This window comes from Poecile atricapillus, chromosome 6, assembly GCF_030490865.1.
Source record: "Poecile atricapillus isolate bPoeAtr1 chromosome 6, bPoeAtr1.hap1, whole genome shotgun sequence".
Taxonomy (NCBI): Eukaryota; Metazoa; Chordata; class Aves; order Passeriformes; family Paridae; genus Poecile; species Poecile atricapillus.
In genome coordinates, this window is record NC_081254.1 from 5852319 (window position 1) to 5867800 (window position 15482).

Sequence of the window (15482 nt, forward strand, 5' to 3'; positions counted from 1 at the left end):
TTCTATTTTCCTCCCCGCCTCCACCGGCCCCTCAGCGCCTCACGGCCGGTGGGCGGAGCCCGCCCCTCACGGCTGTCCCGCCCCGCTCGCTGATTGGCCAAGGCGGCCAAAGCCGCTCCGCCCCTCCCCAGCCCGGCTCCCAAGTGCAGCGCCCGGGCCGCGCTCGCTGTGTCCGTGCGGCCGGAGCGGAGCGGAGCGGTGGTGGCGGGAGCCGCCTTGGCGTCAGAGCGGAGCGGCGAGCGCGGCCGGAGCCCGGCCAGGTGGCGGTGACGGAGCTCGGAGGCGGCTCCAGCACAGGTACGACCCGCGCTCGGTTGTGCCCCAGCTCTGGGCTCGCTGCGGGCGGAGGGGGCCGCGGTGAGGGGGGAAGGCGGGGGGTCTGGCGAGTTCCTTGTGCCGGGTTCCGCCGTGTCCCCCCTGGCCTGAGATGGCGGAAGGAGCGGCTGCCCTCGGTCTCCTCCTTGCCGGGGATCCCTGGCGAGGAGCCGGCGCCCCAGCCGCGATGGCTCATCCCGCTTGCTCCGCGTGTCGGACGGAGGTGGCCGCTCCGTGCCCGGCAGAGTTGCCGGCCGTGCGGTGCCGGGCTGGGCGCCGCTGCTCAGGCGGGAGGTGTCCCTGCCCGGCTCAGGGCTGGGACGGGATGAACTTGAAGGTGTCTCAGAGTCCCGAGCACTGCACGGGCCGAGTGGAGGCGAAGGCGCCGCATCCTGCCTGCTTCGGGCTGGGGGCTTCTTGGCGCTGCCTTCTCTGCGAGGAGCCGCTCCCTGTTCGCGGGCAGGGAGCCGAAGCGGCTGTGCCGGCGCTCGGTGTCCCCGGGCTCCAAGCCGCCGGGGCAGGGGGTGCGGGGCACGTTCCTGAGCAGCCCGGGGCTGCTGGTTCTTCCCCCTGGGGAGGCGGGCTCCGAGCCGCAGCTGCCCTGGGCCGGCAATTCGGCAGCTCCGCGGCGTTGTCCCCGCCTGTCCCCGCCCGGAGCTGGGCTGGGGCGGCTGCAGAGCCAGAGCGGCCGGGGCCGTGGGGAGCGGAGAACTCCTGGAGGCTGCGCTTGTCTCCGCAGGTGCTGCAGCAGCGTCCGGGGAGTGGAGACGGCGCGGGACTGAGCTGGCAGCGTCCTCTTGAGCCTCGGTGTCCCGCAGGTCCGGGAGCGGCAGTGACCTCTCATCATGTCCCTTTCCGCTCCCCGTGGGTGTAAAGCTGTTGCCGAGGCCGATCTCCGAAGGGCGATTTTGGCACCCGTGAAGGCTCGGGATCGAGGTGCTGTATGTTCCAGGCAGAGAGATGCCGGCTGCGAGCTGGAGGAGAGTGAATTCTGCTCCGTTCATGGGATTGTGAAGGAGCTGCTGCACCTCCAGGAGGGGCCAGCAGCCGGGGTTCCACACTTGCCTGGGGCGCAAGAAGCCGCTTGTCCTACGCCGGAGGATGCCACTTGGGAGCGTGCAGTGAGTGAAGATGCGGAGAATGGATTCTGCAGCAACGATGGGAGTGTGAGGGAGCCCCTGGGTTCCCAGGGCACATCAGCAGCTGGCAATGTCCACAAAAGAATCCTCAGAAGATTGCTGGGTGAGTGCAGGGCCTCTAGGGAGGGGACAGTGTCACCTCCCCAGGACAGAGCTGGCAGGTGTGTGGCTGTTTCCCCATTTCTGGACGAGGCCTCGTGCTCTGCTCGGCCCCATCAGTGGCTGGAAAGAACAGCCCCAGCTGCCCCCAAGCCCGTGCAGGTCTCCTGCTGCAGCCTGTCCCCAGCCCTGTGTCCCTGGCTGTCCCCAGCCCTGTGTCCCTGGCTGTCCCCAGCGCTGTGTCCCTGGCTGTGTGCAGGCTCTTGGCTCTCTCACTGCCAGCTGAGTGAGGGGCAGACTGGCTGATGGAGTCCCTCCTGTGCTCCCAAGGTATTGGGTGAACAGATTCGAGGGTTGGCTCTGTTTCTCTTTTCTGATCCAGGCAAGCGGTTCAGGCGTCGTGCTGTGGCCATTTTGGTGAGTTCTGCGATGCTGATTGCGGTGCTGACCCTGGCTGTGCTGTTAGGTAAGGGAGGGGCAGCAGCCTGGGCCCAGCCCCTCGGGGCAGAGGGGTCCCTGTTCTCTGCAGTGGGGAATCCTCACAGCTTCTCCTCTTCCCCCTCCAGCACAACAGGCTCCAGTTCCACCTGTGCCTGTGCAGGGCTGTCCCTGTGGCTGGGTTGGCTACTGCGGGACCTGCTACTACTTCTCAAGGGACCACGGCACCTGGGAGCAGGGTCAGGAGCGGTGCTCCGAGCTGGGGGCCTCCCTGGCCATTCTCAAGGAGGAGGAAATGGTGAGTGAGGGGCTGCAGGTGCTGTGGGGTGGCTGAGGGGAGCCTGGGCGTGCTCCCGGGCCAGGCTGGGTGCTCGTAGGGCAGGGGCTGCAGCTCTGTGCCAGGGCCCTGCAGGGAAGGAGCCCCACGGTGCAGGGGTCCCCCCGAGGGGCCGGATCAGCTCCCACTCCTCTCTCCGTGGCAGCATTGGTTCTTCCGGCTCCGCGGGAACACCGATTACTGGCTGGGGCTGCGCAGACGGGGCGAGCACCTGCAGTGGGTGGACGGCAGCAACTTCAGCTCCTGGTGAGTGCTGGGGAGCCGGGCAGGGCATGGGGGAGGACAGGGGCACAGAGTTGTTCCCCTGGGAGCCAGCGCCGTCTCTGCTCCTCCTTGCAGGGTTCCTGTCCTCGGCAATTCAGAGTGCGTGTACCTGGCTGACGATAAATTCAGGAGTGTGGACTGCTCCAACGAGCAGCCGTATCTCTGCAGCATGGCCCAAACTCCTCCCCTGTGACAGAGGGTGGAGAAAGGACCTTCTCCATGCTGGGCAGTCTCAGCATCTGCTCTCTGCCCTGTCCTTTCTCAGCTGCACCCTGTGCCTTGCACTTTCTCTCAGGGTCCCCTCAGTGCCTCTTCATTCCCACTGCCAACGCTGGCCTGGCTGTCCAAAGGAAAAGGCTTGGCAATACCTCCTGCCACCGATGCTCCCTGCAGTGAGCGCCTTGCCCTCATGACACAGCAAGCTCAAATGGGAAATCCCACTTTTGGCATCGGGCACCTGACTGGGAAGAATGGTCTGTCTGTCTGTCTGCCTTCTCTGTCTGTCTGTCTGTGAAGGATGTGAGTGTCCTCCTGCGGGAGGAATCCCAGGCTGGAGCAGGGCAAGGATTTGTCTCCCGGAGGGAGCAGCAGTGACATGAGGTGACTGTAGCCCCCATCCCTCTGCCACTGTGGGGGGAGGAGGGCGGGAGGGAATGGGGGATGAGGGAAAGCCCAGGAAGAAGAGAACAGTATGGGGAAGGTGCATTTTTAGGATTTGTTGTACTTCTCATTTTTTTATTTCTGCTCTGTTTAATAATAATTTATATTATTAATTATATTATAAATTAAATAATTTATAATATAAAATATTATTATATTAATGAAAATATAATTGTTATAATAAATAAAATATAAATTATATTATTAATTCTCCAGTCTGTGTCTGTTATGCCTATAATGGGTGAGAGATCTCTCACTGCCTTTCTGGAGACCCTGCTGCCTTTCCTGATGTGTTCTCTTGCCTGCCCAGGGTGAGGAGGACAGGGACAGAGCGGTTTTGCTGGCACCAGGCACCTGGCCAGGCCCAGCCCAACAATCCCTGAGAGAATTCACTCCCCCATGACCCGGCCCCACGGCGGGTCCGGATCCACAGCCAGGCGGTTCAAAATGGGCAAAACGGGAGCGAGTGAGAGGAGGCAGCTGGTGCCAGTGGGGGAAATGTCTTTGCCGGCAGGGAGAGGAGGAGGGAGAAAGGGAAGGGGGGAGAAACAGGGACAAGGCTGGAGCGCTGGAAGGTGCCCGGGATGGCCATGGGGCGGGCGGACATTTTGCTTTCCACAGCTGTGGGAGGAGAGAAAGAACTGTCCAATCCCTCCAGGAAAAGAGTGGAGAAATAGCAGGTGGTGGATATGGCCCACAATTGGGATTGATTTCATCTGCCTGAACTGCAAAGGCCGACAGAGTCCGAGCGGAGCCGGACGCTGCCACCGCCAGCGTTGCGATGTGTCTGGCCCTGCCCCTGCCCTGGCTGCAGCCCGCCTGTGGAGAGCCCCAGAAGCCGCTTCCCGGGGGCTCCGCTCCTTCAGCAGCTCCTCCGGCCTGAGGCCCTTTTTCATAGCGCGGCTTTTTCGGGACAGTAGCGGGCGCCTCTCATCGCCTCCCCTCCCCCTTCTCCTCTCCTCCCCTTTCAGCTCTCCTTGCCCCATCCTTTCTCCTCCCCTTCTTCTGCTGCTCCCGTTACTTCACTATACGGTTTTTTCTCCTTTCCTCCGGTTTTCCCTATCGCTCCCCTGGCCCCAATGCGTTCCCCTCCCCTCCTGTTTGTGGCCCGACACGCTGCGGTCCCCCCCCACTCGCTGATTGGTCAGAACGGCCGCGACGTCACCTGTGAGCCTGGTGTTTAACGCCCTGGATTGAATGAGTCAGAGCAGTCCGGTGTGGGTACACGGAGATTACGGGTTGGTACGCCGGTCTCACAGCGGGGGAGAACAGAGCGACGAGCGCGGCCGGAGCCCGGCCAGGTGGCGGTGACGGAGCTCGGAGGCGGCTCCAGCACAGGTACGACCGGCGCTCGGTTGTGCCCCAGCTCTGGGCTCGCTGCGGGCGGAGGGGGCCGCGGTGAGGGGGGAAGGCGGGGGGTCTGGCGAGTTCCTTGTGCCGGGTTCCGCCGTGTCCCCCCCTGGCCTGAGATGGCGGAGGGAGCTTCTGCCCTCGGTCTCCTCCTTGCCGCGGATCTCTGGTGCCGTGGCGTCGGATGGGGCCAGAGCGCCGCGACTTCCCTGGAGAAGCCGCCCAGAAAAGGACTGGGACGAAGCGCGTGTGTGCGACTCCTCTTCTGCCGCCTTCCTCTCCCTGTGTCTGTCTCTCCCTCCTGCCTCCCTCCTCTCCCTGTGTGTCTCGCCCTCCTCTCCCTGTGTGTCTCGCCCTCCTCTCCCTGTGTCTCTCCCTCCTGCCGCCCTCCTCTCCCGGTGTCTCTCCCTCCTGCCGCCCTCCTCTCCATGTGTCTCTCTCCCTCCTGCCGTCCTCCTCTCCCGGTGTGTCCCGCCCTCCTCTCCCGGTGTGTCCCGCCCTCCTCTCCCGGTGTGTCCCGCCCTCCTCTCCCGGTGTGTCTCTCCCTCCTGCCGCCCTCCTCTCCCTGTGTCTCTCCCTCCTGCCGCCCTCCTCTCCCTGTCTCTCCCTCCTGCCGCCCTTCTCTCCCTGTGTCTCGCCCTCCTCTCCCTGTGTGTGTCTCTCCCTCTTGTCGGCTGAAAGCAGCCCAGAAAAGGGCTGGGCCGAAGCACCCAGGCGACTTTAGGCAGGCAAGTGATTCCATCTTGGTTCTTCCAGCGCAGCTCTTCCAGCTCAGTTCAACGGCGTCGGGCAGGCGACACAGGAAGGAGGGATGAGAAATTTGGTCTAGCGTTCCGCCACTCACTATCCTTTATTCAGGCAGAGCTTTGGCAAAGGGGGCCAGCAACAGCTAATCTCCAGAACAGGAGAAAACCCGGGATATTTATAGGGGAGGAGAGGGGCGGGGGGGGGAGCCCGAGTTACATGTATCGGGGTGGGATGGCAGGGGGAACACCAATGGGGCACAACAGTTTAACATAACTAACTCAAAGAGCCCTGGGAGCGATACATCTCTCTCTGACTGCAAGGTGTCTTGCCTCCAGGGGAGAGCCAGGATCAGGGAGCCAGTGGGTTCCCTGGCCCCCACAACTCCCCTTTCTTTACTTATTAAAAGGGCATCTCCCAGAAATTTGGCTAATAACTTGACACATGAAAACATACAGAGGAAAATAATACTCAAGAAAACTTAAAAACGTTTTTGAGGAGGGAGGCAATCTATCCTTTGAGTCCCTAGCTCCCAAAAAGTTCCTCAAGCCACTGGGGCTTCTTTTCAGTCTGGAGTTCCTGGACCGCGTGTTCGGGTCTCTGGATGAGGGCGTGGATGCCTTCACTGGGGCTGGAGAGGTCAAAGCAGCACAGTCCATTAATTTCCTCACATCTGTGTCCATGGGCCAGGAGCAAAAGGTCTAGAGGGGTGGTGGTGCTGCCCATGGACAAGCACATGTGGTCTTGTTGGAGCATCTTTGCGAGGGTGAGCCACACGTTCTCCTGGGGCTGTGCTACCAGCCAGGCATCCACAGCTGATGTTTTCAGGAGCATCCAGATTGTTAGGAACGTCAGGAACTCAAGGATGGTTTTGCTCTCCATATTCTGTAACAGGACATAAAAGATTAGCTCTGACTTTTTTTTGGGGGGGGGGGCTATTTTCTTTTTTCCCTTTCTCTCCAGTCTCCCCCCTCTTTAAAAAAAAACAATTATAAGCAAGGTTATTCTGTGTGTTGGGGACACATGACCCGACACCAGCAGCAGCACAGAGGTGCATTTTGGTGCAAATTGGCAATTTGGGCTAGGCAACGAGGGCAAGAAGGGGAAGGGGGAGAAGGAAAAGGGAGGGGGAGGGAGTTAAGAAGACTTGTGTACTGTCACGGTGTCAGGCGTGACGTTGGCAGTCGTCTCGTTGCAGCTCTGGTAGCAGGACGGTTTGGCCTCTGTCTGGTTGTTGGTCTGGTGGCAGGTCGGTTCTGTGGACTCCGAGGACGTCTCCGTTTCCAGGCTGCAGTGGACTGCTGTTTTTCTGGACCTGTGTGGGTCTCAGGAGACTTTGAAAGTTCTGAATCTGGTGCAGGGTTTGTAGGGCTTAAATAAGGTTTTACATTTTTCCCTGGGAGCCACTTAGGTCCTGATGGTGTGGACACACACACATACCCTCTCCCCCAGGTAATCAGTGGGAAGGGTCCTGATGTCTGTTGCGATTCAGGATCCTTGATCAGCACCGGCGGCTTCTCCCTGAGTTTGGCATGAGTTGAATTAGAGAAGTGCCAAATTACAGGGGGGTTAGGCTCTGTAGCTGAGCAATTTAGAAAGTTCATGACATACAGAGCCTTACAGAGCCTCTCAATGGGAGGAATGATTTCTGTTCCTCCCCGCTGGTGATCAAGGACTCTTCAGGTTTTGGTGGGTCCTCTCCACTACTGATTGCCCTGTAGAGGAATGAGGAATGCCTGTGGTGTGTTTCACTCTCCACTGATTGAAAAAGTCTCTTAATCTGTGAGAGGTGTAAGCAGGTCCATTGTCTGTTTTAGTTTGTTCTGGGACTCCCAGGGTAGCAAGCGCAAGGAGAAAATGTCGGATGGTGTGCTTGGCATTTTCTCCTGCATGGGCTGAGGTAAACACTGCACCAGAGAAGGTGTCTACGGAGACATGTACGTATTTGACTCTCCCGAAGGATGGGACATGAGTGACATCGGTTTGCCATATCTGGCAGCTGTTAAGTCCTCGGGGGTTAACCCTGGAGTTAACAACAGGTATTTGGAACGATTGGCAATTAGGACAGGTGGCAACTATTGCTCTAGCCTGGTCTCTGGCTAGTCTGAACATTCTCATCAGTGCAGGCACGTTTTGGTGGAAGAACTGGTGGGACAATTTCGCTTGTGTGAAAATGTCAGGGACATTGGCTGCTCCAGCAGGCATGGCTAAGGCATCTGCCCTCCTGTTTTCTTTGGCAGTGGCACCTGGGAGGTCGGTGTGCGCCCTCACATGCATGACATAGTAAAGTTGCTTTCTGTGGGAGATAAGATATGTTAATTCAGAAAGCAATTGGTATAAATTTGGGTTAGAGACCTCTTTCAGAAATGCGTGTTCTGCTCTCATAGCTATTCCAGCCACATAAGCCAAATCAGTCACCAGGTTGAAAGGTTCTTGGAATTTCTCAAAAGCTCTGACAACGGCTGCTAATTCAGCAATCTATGGTGATCCCTCGACCACTTGGACATCAGACTCCCATTTCTGTGTCCTGGGGTCCTTCCAAGTCATGACTGACTTGTGGGATTTCCCTGAGCCATCTGTGAAAACTGTCAGAGCCTGGAGCGGTGTTTTGCTCTGTAATAATTTGGGAACCAGATTAAATGTAGTTTTGAAAAGTTTGTGGCCAGGTGGGTGTATAGAAATTTGGCCTGAATAGCTATCGAGAGCAAACTGAAGGTTCTCATTGGTTTGGAGCAAAGGCTCCAAACTTCCTGTTGCCAATGGGAGGAAGATGCAGGTGAACTCACAGGCTGCAAGAGTGTGGAGACGGACTCTAGCTCTTTTAATGAGTTCAGCCATGATTTCCTGCTGAGTGGTGATAGTCTTAGTGGGCTGGTTATGTGTAAAGATCCACTCGATGATAAGGAGTGGATCCTTCAATGCCATGTCCCATTGAAAAATGAGCGCGTGTAAGCGCGGGGCCTTACCCAGGATAACCAGCTGGAAGGGCAGGCCAGGCTCATACCGGTGAGCTTGCCGCGAAGACAGGGCCTCCTGGACCTTGGTGATGGATTCCTGGGCCTCCAGCGTGAGGGAGCGTGGTGAATCGAGGGCCTCACTGCCACGGAGCAGGTTGAAGAGGGGTGCAAGGACTTCTGTTGTTACCCCAAGCAGAGGGCGTATCCAGTTGATGGACCCACAGAGCTGATGCAAGTCCCGCAGGGTCTTGGGGTCATCTTTGATGCTCAGCTGCTGGGGCACGATGGTCCGCTCACGGATCTGGAGTCCTAGGTAGGTCCAAGGGCAGGTGTGCTGGATCTTGTCCTCACGGATCTCAAATCCAGCGTCCTCAATTGTCTGGATAGTTTTTTGAAAAGTCCGGTGCAGATAGTCATTGTCAGCAGCACAAACCAGGATGTCATCCATGTAGTGGAGAATGACGGCATCTGGGAACTGGGTCCTGACAGGTGACAGAATGTGGGCCACTTACCATTGGCAGCTGGTAGGAGAATTTTTCATCCCTTGAGGAAGGACCAGCCAATGGTATCTTTTTAAAGGTGCTTGTCTATTTGGAGAGGGAACCGAGAATGCAAATCTGGGGGCATCCCAAGGATGGAGGTCTATGTTGAAAAAACAGTCCTTGATGTCAATGACAGCCAGCTTCCAATCTCGAGGGAGCATTGAAGGGGAGGGCATGCCAGGCTGGAGGGGGCCCATGTCTTCAATTACATCGTTGATCTTCTGGAGGTCATGAAGGAGTCTCCACCTGTCCTTGCCAGGTTTGCGTAGGACAAAGACAGGGGAGTTCCAAGGGCTATTGGTCTCAGTGATGTGGCCCTTGGCAAGCTGCTCTTCTATGAGAGCTTCCAGTGCGCGCAGTTTGGTCTCAGATAGGGGCCACTGATCAACCCACACTGGATGGTGCTGTTTCCAGATGAGTTGGGGAATGGTAGGTGTGGTGTGCTTCTCAGTGACCCCCACTAAAAATCCCTGCTGGGAATCCACAGAGAAGCCCCTCATTGGGACAGGAGATCCCTCCCCCAGAGGGTGATTGGTGCTCTCACCACAAATGGCCTGATGGTTGCCATTTGACCCTCAGGTCCTTCAGTGACAATATTACGCTTGCTCCTCATGGAAGCTGTCATCCCTCCAATTCCTGAAATCATGCCTGCCACAGGTTGTAATTCCCAATTGTCTGGCCACTCGGAGCGAGCGATGATGGTAACATCTGCTCCAGTGTCTAGCATTCCTGGGCACTGAATCCTTTCCCCATAACAAAACAGGCTACAGTCCACGATGGGTTTGCTGGAGCCCACAACCTGTGTCCACATAGCGCTGGGGTTGAGGGGAACCTGTTCTGGGCAGTCACTAGGAAGTAAAAAGGCCTGTGCCACAGGAGTCTGTTCCTTTAAATAATAAGGAGGGTCTATGCAGGTCAGGAAGATGGAAATTTCATCTCCAGGGTATATAGTCTGAACCTCAGGAACCATATGAATTTGTCCTGGAGAGTTGGTTGGATCCCCAAGCATTAAGATGTTGGAGGGACTGCCTGGTGGTCTGTTGCTGCTGAAGATGAATAGATCACACGGTCACAAGTCGAGGTGTGGTGAAAAGAAGAAGAGTTTATTTTTCCTCCCAGGATTTATAGGCTTCTGACCACAGCCAGGGATGGGATGGTCAGGATAACACTTTCTCACTGCACTGGCCATGACAGATGCCCCTCACAAGACGTGTAACAGAAAGAATGTACACATATCTATGTTTACAGTTACTGTCCTGGGAAAGACCTTAGAAAACTATGTTAGCAAGCTCAGAAGCTGAGTTTTCAGTGCGACAGAGGTCCACGTTTCCCTGTGGGGATTGTGTAAATACAGTCACCCTTCATATGTAAAGAGAGTCTAGTTACCAATTGGCGCTGGGTTCCCATCTGAAGCGCTCCACCTGCTGGGTTTGATATCGGGGTCCCCGTGGAGGCAGGATGGTTGGTTTGGCAGGAGGGGTGGAGCGGTGCGGCATTTGGTTTGATGTCGGAGCGCGGGGCTGTTCCGCGCTCTGCTTGAAGTTTCCTGAACGCCAGTTCTGTCTGGGGAACCGTTGGTGGGCTGGCGGTTGTATAGAATGTCTCTCCGGACAGTCTTTGAAAAAATGTGCAGGCTGGCCACAATTAAAACAACGATTTGTGTTGGGGTCTGCAGCATGAGCTCCAGATATCGCCTCTGCCACTCCCTTAGCCACTGCAAGTGTCACAGTATTCTCACTTGAGGCAGAGGAGTGTTTGGTGCAGGCTTCAACCGTCTGATCTATGGTTGGTTCTGGGTCTGGTGGGAGGGCTCGCAAAACCGCTTTGCGCTCTGAATTAGCATTGGCCATTGCTATTTTTACTAATAATTCCTTTTGCACCTGAGGGCTCTCTGTTTGCTTTTCAATGGCCACTTTTAACTTATCAATATACTTAATAAAAGACTCAATATTGCTTAATATTGGTGAAGCACTGCGTTGGCACTTTATCATCAGGGGTGGTAAAAAGAGTCTTGGCAGCATCAGCTATATCCTGTAAAGCTGCTTCAGGCAGAGCCCAGGCCTGATCTCAGGGCTTTTGAAAATCTCCTTCTCCTGTTAATTGCTCTAAAGTAAAATTAGGTCTGTTGGCATCTTTAGCATAAACATCTGCCAATTGTTTTAAATGTTTCTTCCACTGCCTCTCCCATAACATGTACTCTGCTGGGGAGAGGAGGCAGTTCATAATATTTTTGATGTCATGCGGGACCATTACATGGGCAGAGAAGGAGGCTTCCAGCAAGTGTTTAAAAAAATGTGAACCCCTGCCATGTTCCTCGGCAGCTTTACAAAGTTCCTGCAGTTCCCTATAGTGAAGGGATTCCCATGCAGCAACTTGTGCCCCTGCCCTGTCTCTCTGCATTATTACAGGAAAGGCAAGTATTTTCTGGGACAGAGCTGAGTTCCCCGCCCGTGTGGCTTCCCTCTGCACCTCAGCCCAGGGGTCTTCATACTCAGAATCTGAATAAGAAGATTCACTGCTCTCATCTCCTAGTGGAGATGTGGGGCGCTTGGTGGCAGCGTGGGGCCGGCTCGTGTACCTCGAGTTGGCCCTTTTGTGGCCAGGTGGGAAGGCCAGGGTGGCCCCGCTCCGGGCGGAGCCGTCCCGACCTCCGGGGCACAGGGATCCTGGAGCGGGCGCGCCGCTGGGGACGGGGCCCGGGCACAAAGGGACAGGAGCGGGGCCCGCGATGGGGAGAGGTTTCCCGATGAATGGGGGAGGGCCCGACGCGGTTACACCCAACGACGCAGTGGGGGGGGAGGAGGAGCAGGACGCGGCAGGAAGAGAAGGGGTGAAGGCGGGAAAGTGGCCATTTTGGGCATCGAGGGCAGGAAAACCGGGGTGTGAATGGGACAAAATGGCGGGGCTGGCCACACTGCCGGCACCATCTGTGCTAACGCTAGGAACTGGGAGGGACACAACCGGGTGTGAGGGCATAGGAGAGAGGGTAGGGGAAAGACCCAGAGCGGCATGGCCACTGCCACCCTGGTGCGGGTAGAGAGACGGTGGGGGGGTGTCAGGGAGACGGCAGCAGCCCTGTGCCCGGGGGCAATGTCCACCCGCCGACTGGCTCTCAGATAGGGAAGAGGGTTTAGGGACACTTGGAGAGGTTGACTGGGATGGGGGGTTCAACTGGGGACCTGAAACTCCCTCTTCTTTTTTCCCCTCTTTTTCCAAGGAAAAAATAATATTTTGAAAGACAGGAAAAAAATTTGCAACAGAAAAATCGCCCTTTGCTTGAACGGTATATAACTTTCTCCCCACATTATCCCAAAAAATTCCCGATTTAGCAGAATCCACATTAATCTTAAATGTTTAAAAACCCAATGAATAAATCTCTTTAAATCCCCTTTAGAAAACTTAAAATTTCCCGCTTTTAGGGTACTCACAACTTGGATGTAAAAGTCCCTCTCAGCTGGGGTCAGCCTCAACGTCAAGGACTGATTTCCCATCTTTACTCATTCCCCGCCCAGCAGTAAAACAGCAAAGAAAAAGAAAAAAGCCCGAAAAACCCTTCACGGGATCGACTTACAATTTCTCTTCGGCACATGCCGGCAGGCAAACAAAAAGCTGCTGGGTGGGTGGTCACCTGGTCGGCCGGTCCTCAGGGGCTCTTCTTCCTTGCCCCAGATGGTAGTCGAGGGTCCCGGTCGAAGCCTCGTGGATAGCCTCTTGCTAAAACACAAGGAGGCTTCCTCGAGGGGCGGCAGCTCGAAACAGCGACTCGCTCCGCAGTTAAAACTGCAGGTGGGAGCTTTCTTCAGGGCTGCTTTGTTGGAATGCCCCGCGGTCGGCGCCGGTTGCCGCGCCGATGGAGGGGGCTGGAGCACCGTGACTTCCTCGGAGAAGCAGCCCTGAAAAGGGCTGGCCAGAAGCGCAGATGCGTCTTCAGCTTGGCGAGTGATTTCAACCCAGAACGTGCGGCTTGGCTCAGCGGCGGCGTGCAGGCAACAGGGAAGAAGGGATAGGAAAGCTATTCTGGCGTTCCGCCAAGCACCAGCCTTTATTCAGGCAGAGCTTTTAGCGAAGGGATCCGGCAACAGCTATTCCGCCGAAGAGGGTAAAACTCGGGGTATTTATAGGGAAAGAGAGGGGTGGGGGGAGACCGGGATACATGTATCGGGGTGGGACGGCAGGGGGGAACACCAATGGGGTGTAACAGTTTAAGGTAACTAACTCAAAGACCTCTGGGAGTGACACTTTTCTCTTAGAAGTGTCTTCTCTCCAGGGTAAAGCCAGGACCTCGGGACCGGCGGTTTCCTTCGCCCCCACACCCTGGCGAGGAGCCGGCGCCCCAGCCGCGATGGCTCATCCCGCTTGCTCCGCGTGTCGGACGGAGGTGGCCGCTCCGTGCCCGGCAGAGTTGCCGGCCGTGCGGTGCCGGGCTGGGCGCCGCTGCTCAGGCGGGAGGTGTCCCTGCCCGGCTCAGGGCTGGGACGGGATGAACTTGAAGGTGTCTCAGAGTCCCGAGCACTGCACGGGCCGAGTGGAGGCGAAGGCGCCGCATCCTGCCTGCTTCGGGCTGGGGGCTTCTTGGCGCTGCCTTCTCTGCGAGGAGCCGCTCCCTGTTCGCGGGCAGGGAGCCGAAGCGGCTGTGCCGGCGCTCGGGGTCCCCGGGCTCCAAGCCGCCGGGGCAGGGGGTGCGGGGCACGTTCCTGAGCAGCCCGGGGCTGCTGGTTCTTCCCCCTGGGGAGGCGGGCTCCGAGCCGCAGCTGCCCTGGGCCGGCAATTCGGCAGCTCCGCGGCGTTGTCCCCGCCTGTCCCCGCCCGGAGCTGGGCTGGGGCGGCTGCAGAGCCAGAGCGGCCGGGGCCGTGGGGAGCGGAGAACTCCTGGAGGCTGCGCTTGTCTCCGCAGGTGCTGCAGCAGCGTCCGGGGAGTGGAGACGGCGCGGGACTGAGCTGGCAGCGTCCTCTTGAGCCTCGGTGTCCCGCAGGTCCGGGAGCGGCAGTGACCTCTCATCATGTCCCTTTCCGCTCCCCGTGGGTGTAAAGCTGTTGCCGAGGCCGATCTCCGAAGGACGATTTTGGCACCCGTGAAGGCTCGGGATCAAGGTGCTGTATGTTCCAGGCAGAGAGATGCCGGCTGCGAGCTGGAGGAGAGTGAATTCTGCTCGGTTCATGGGATTGTGAAGGAGCTGCTGCACCTCCAGGAGGGGCCAGCAGCCGGGGTTGCACACTTGCCTGGGGCGCAAGAAGCCGCTTGTCCTACGCCGGAGGATGCCACTTTAGAGTGTGAAGTGAGGGAAGATGCGGAGAATGGATTCTGCAGTAACGATGGGAGTGTGAGGGAGCCCCTGGGTTCCCAGGGCACATCAGCAGCTGGCAATGTCCACAAAAGAATCCTCAGAAGATTGCTGGGTGAGTGCAGGGCCTCTAGGGAGGGGACAGTGTCACCTCCCCAGGACAGAGCTGGCAGGTGTGTGGCTGTTTCCCCATTTCTGGACGAGGCCTCGTGCTCTGCTCGGCCCCATCAGTGGCTGGAAAGAACAGCCCCAGCTGCCCCCAAGCCCGTGCAGGTCTCCTGCTGCAGCCTGTCCCCAGCCCTGTGTCCCTGGCTGTCCCCAGCCCTGTGTCCCTGGCTGTGTGCAGGCTCTTGGCTCTCTCACTGCCAGCTGAGTGAGGGGCAGACTGGCTGAGGGGGTCCCTCCTGTGCTCCCAAGGTATTGGGTGAACAGATTCGAAGGCTGGCTCTGTTTCTCTTTTCTGATCCAGGCAAGCGGTTCTGGTCCCATCCTGTGGCCATTTGGGTGAGTTCTGTGTTGCTGACTGCGGTGCTGACAGCGGTGCTGAGCCTGGCTGTGCTGTCAGGTAAGGGAGGGGCAGCAGCCTGGGCCCAGCCCCTCGGGGCATGAGGGGTCCCTGTTCTCTGCAGAGGGGAATCCTCACAGCTTCTCCTCTTCCCCCTCCAGCACGACAGGCTCCAGTTCCACCTGTGCCTGTGCAGGGCTGTCCCTGTGGCTGGGTTGGCTACTGCGGGACCTGCTACTACTTCTCAAGGGACCACGGCACCTGGGAGCAGGGTCAGGAGCGGTGCTCCGAGCTGGGGGCCTCCCTGGCCATTCTCAAGCATGAGGAAATGGTGAGTGAGGGGCTGCGGGTGCTGTGGGGTGGCTGAGGGGAGCCTGGGCGTGCTCCCGGGCCGGGCTGGGTGCTCGTAGGGCAGGGGCTGCAGCTCTGTGCCAGGGCCCTGCAGGGAAGGAGCCCCACGGTGCAGGGGTCCCCCCGAGGGGCCGGATCAGCTCCCACTCCTCTCTCCGTGGCAGCATTGGTTCTTCCGGCTCCGCGGGAACACCGATTACTGGCTGGGGCTGCGCAGACGGGGCGAGCACCTGCAGTGGGTGGACGGCAGCAACTTCAGCTCCTGGTGAGTGCTGGGGAGCCGGGCAGGGCATGGGGGAGGACAGGGGCACAGAGTGTTCCCCTGGGAGCCAGCGCCGTCTCTGCTCCTCCTTGCAGGGTTCCTGTCCTCGGCAATTCAGAGTGCGTGTACCTGGCCGACGATAAATTCAGGAGTGCGGACTGCTCCAACGAGCAGCCGTATCTCTGCAGCATGGCCCAAACTCCTCCCCTGTGACAGAGGGTGGAGAAAGGACCTTCT

At 58.0% G+C, this 15482-nt stretch overlaps 2 protein-coding genes across 3 annotated transcripts; both read left to right on the top strand.

The window, feature by feature from the left end:
- The first annotated feature begins 181 nt into the window (after nucleotides 1–181).
- On the top strand, nucleotides 182–3198 carry LOC131580617 (C-type lectin domain family 2 member L-like). The gene is made up of 6 exons (XM_058842021.1): nucleotides 182–297; nucleotides 1055–1557; nucleotides 1936–2019; nucleotides 2120–2289; nucleotides 2474–2574; nucleotides 2668–3198. Exons 2-6 carry the CDS (start codon nucleotides 1161–1163, stop codon nucleotides 2783–2785), a joined length of 870 nt encoding a protein of 289 aa, XP_058698004.1. The 5' UTR covers nucleotides 182–297; nucleotides 1055–1160; the 3' UTR covers nucleotides 2786–3198.
- Nucleotides 3199–4489: 1291 nt separating this feature from the next.
- On the top strand, nucleotides 4490–15482 carry LOC131580616 (early activation antigen CD69-like). Of its 2 annotated transcripts, XM_058842020.1 has the most exons (6): nucleotides 4490–4590; nucleotides 13740–14242; nucleotides 14597–14692; nucleotides 14794–14963; nucleotides 15148–15248; nucleotides 15341–15482. In XM_058842020.1, exons 2-6 carry the CDS (start codon nucleotides 13846–13848, stop codon nucleotides 15456–15458), a joined length of 882 nt encoding a protein of 293 aa, XP_058698003.1. In that variant the 5' UTR covers nucleotides 4490–4590; nucleotides 13740–13845; the 3' UTR covers nucleotides 15459–15482. The 2 variants fall into 2 exon arrangements, with proteins under 2 accessions (XP_058698003.1, XP_058698002.1); XM_058842019.1 differs by lacking the exon at nucleotides 4490–4590 and having other exon boundaries at nucleotides 13623–14242.

Excerpts from the sequence above, each read along its gene's own strand:
- LOC131580616 (XM_058842020.1), top strand. The coding sequence starts at position 13,846 with ATGTCCCTTTCCGCTCCCCGTGGGTGTAAAGCTGTTGCCGAGGCCGAT. Across the intron at positions 14,243-14,596 it reads AATCCTCAGAAGATTGCTGG|GCAAGCGGTTCTGGTCCCAT; the intron begins GTGAGTGCAGGG and ends TTTCTGATCCAG. Across the intron at positions 15,249-15,340 it reads GGCAGCAACTTCAGCTCCTG|GGTTCCTGTCCTCGGCAATT; the intron begins GTGAGTGCTGGG and ends TCCTCCTTGCAG.
- LOC131580617 (XM_058842021.1), top strand. The coding sequence starts at position 1,161 with ATGTCCCTTTCCGCTCCCCGTGGGTGTAAAGCTGTTGCCGAGGCCGAT. Across the intron at positions 2,020-2,119 it reads GACCCTGGCTGTGCTGTTAG|CACAACAGGCTCCAGTTCCA; the intron begins GTAAGGGAGGGG and ends TTCCCCCTCCAG. Across the intron at positions 2,290-2,473 it reads TTCTCAAGGAGGAGGAAATG|CATTGGTTCTTCCGGCTCCG; the intron begins GTGAGTGAGGGG and ends TCTCCGTGGCAG.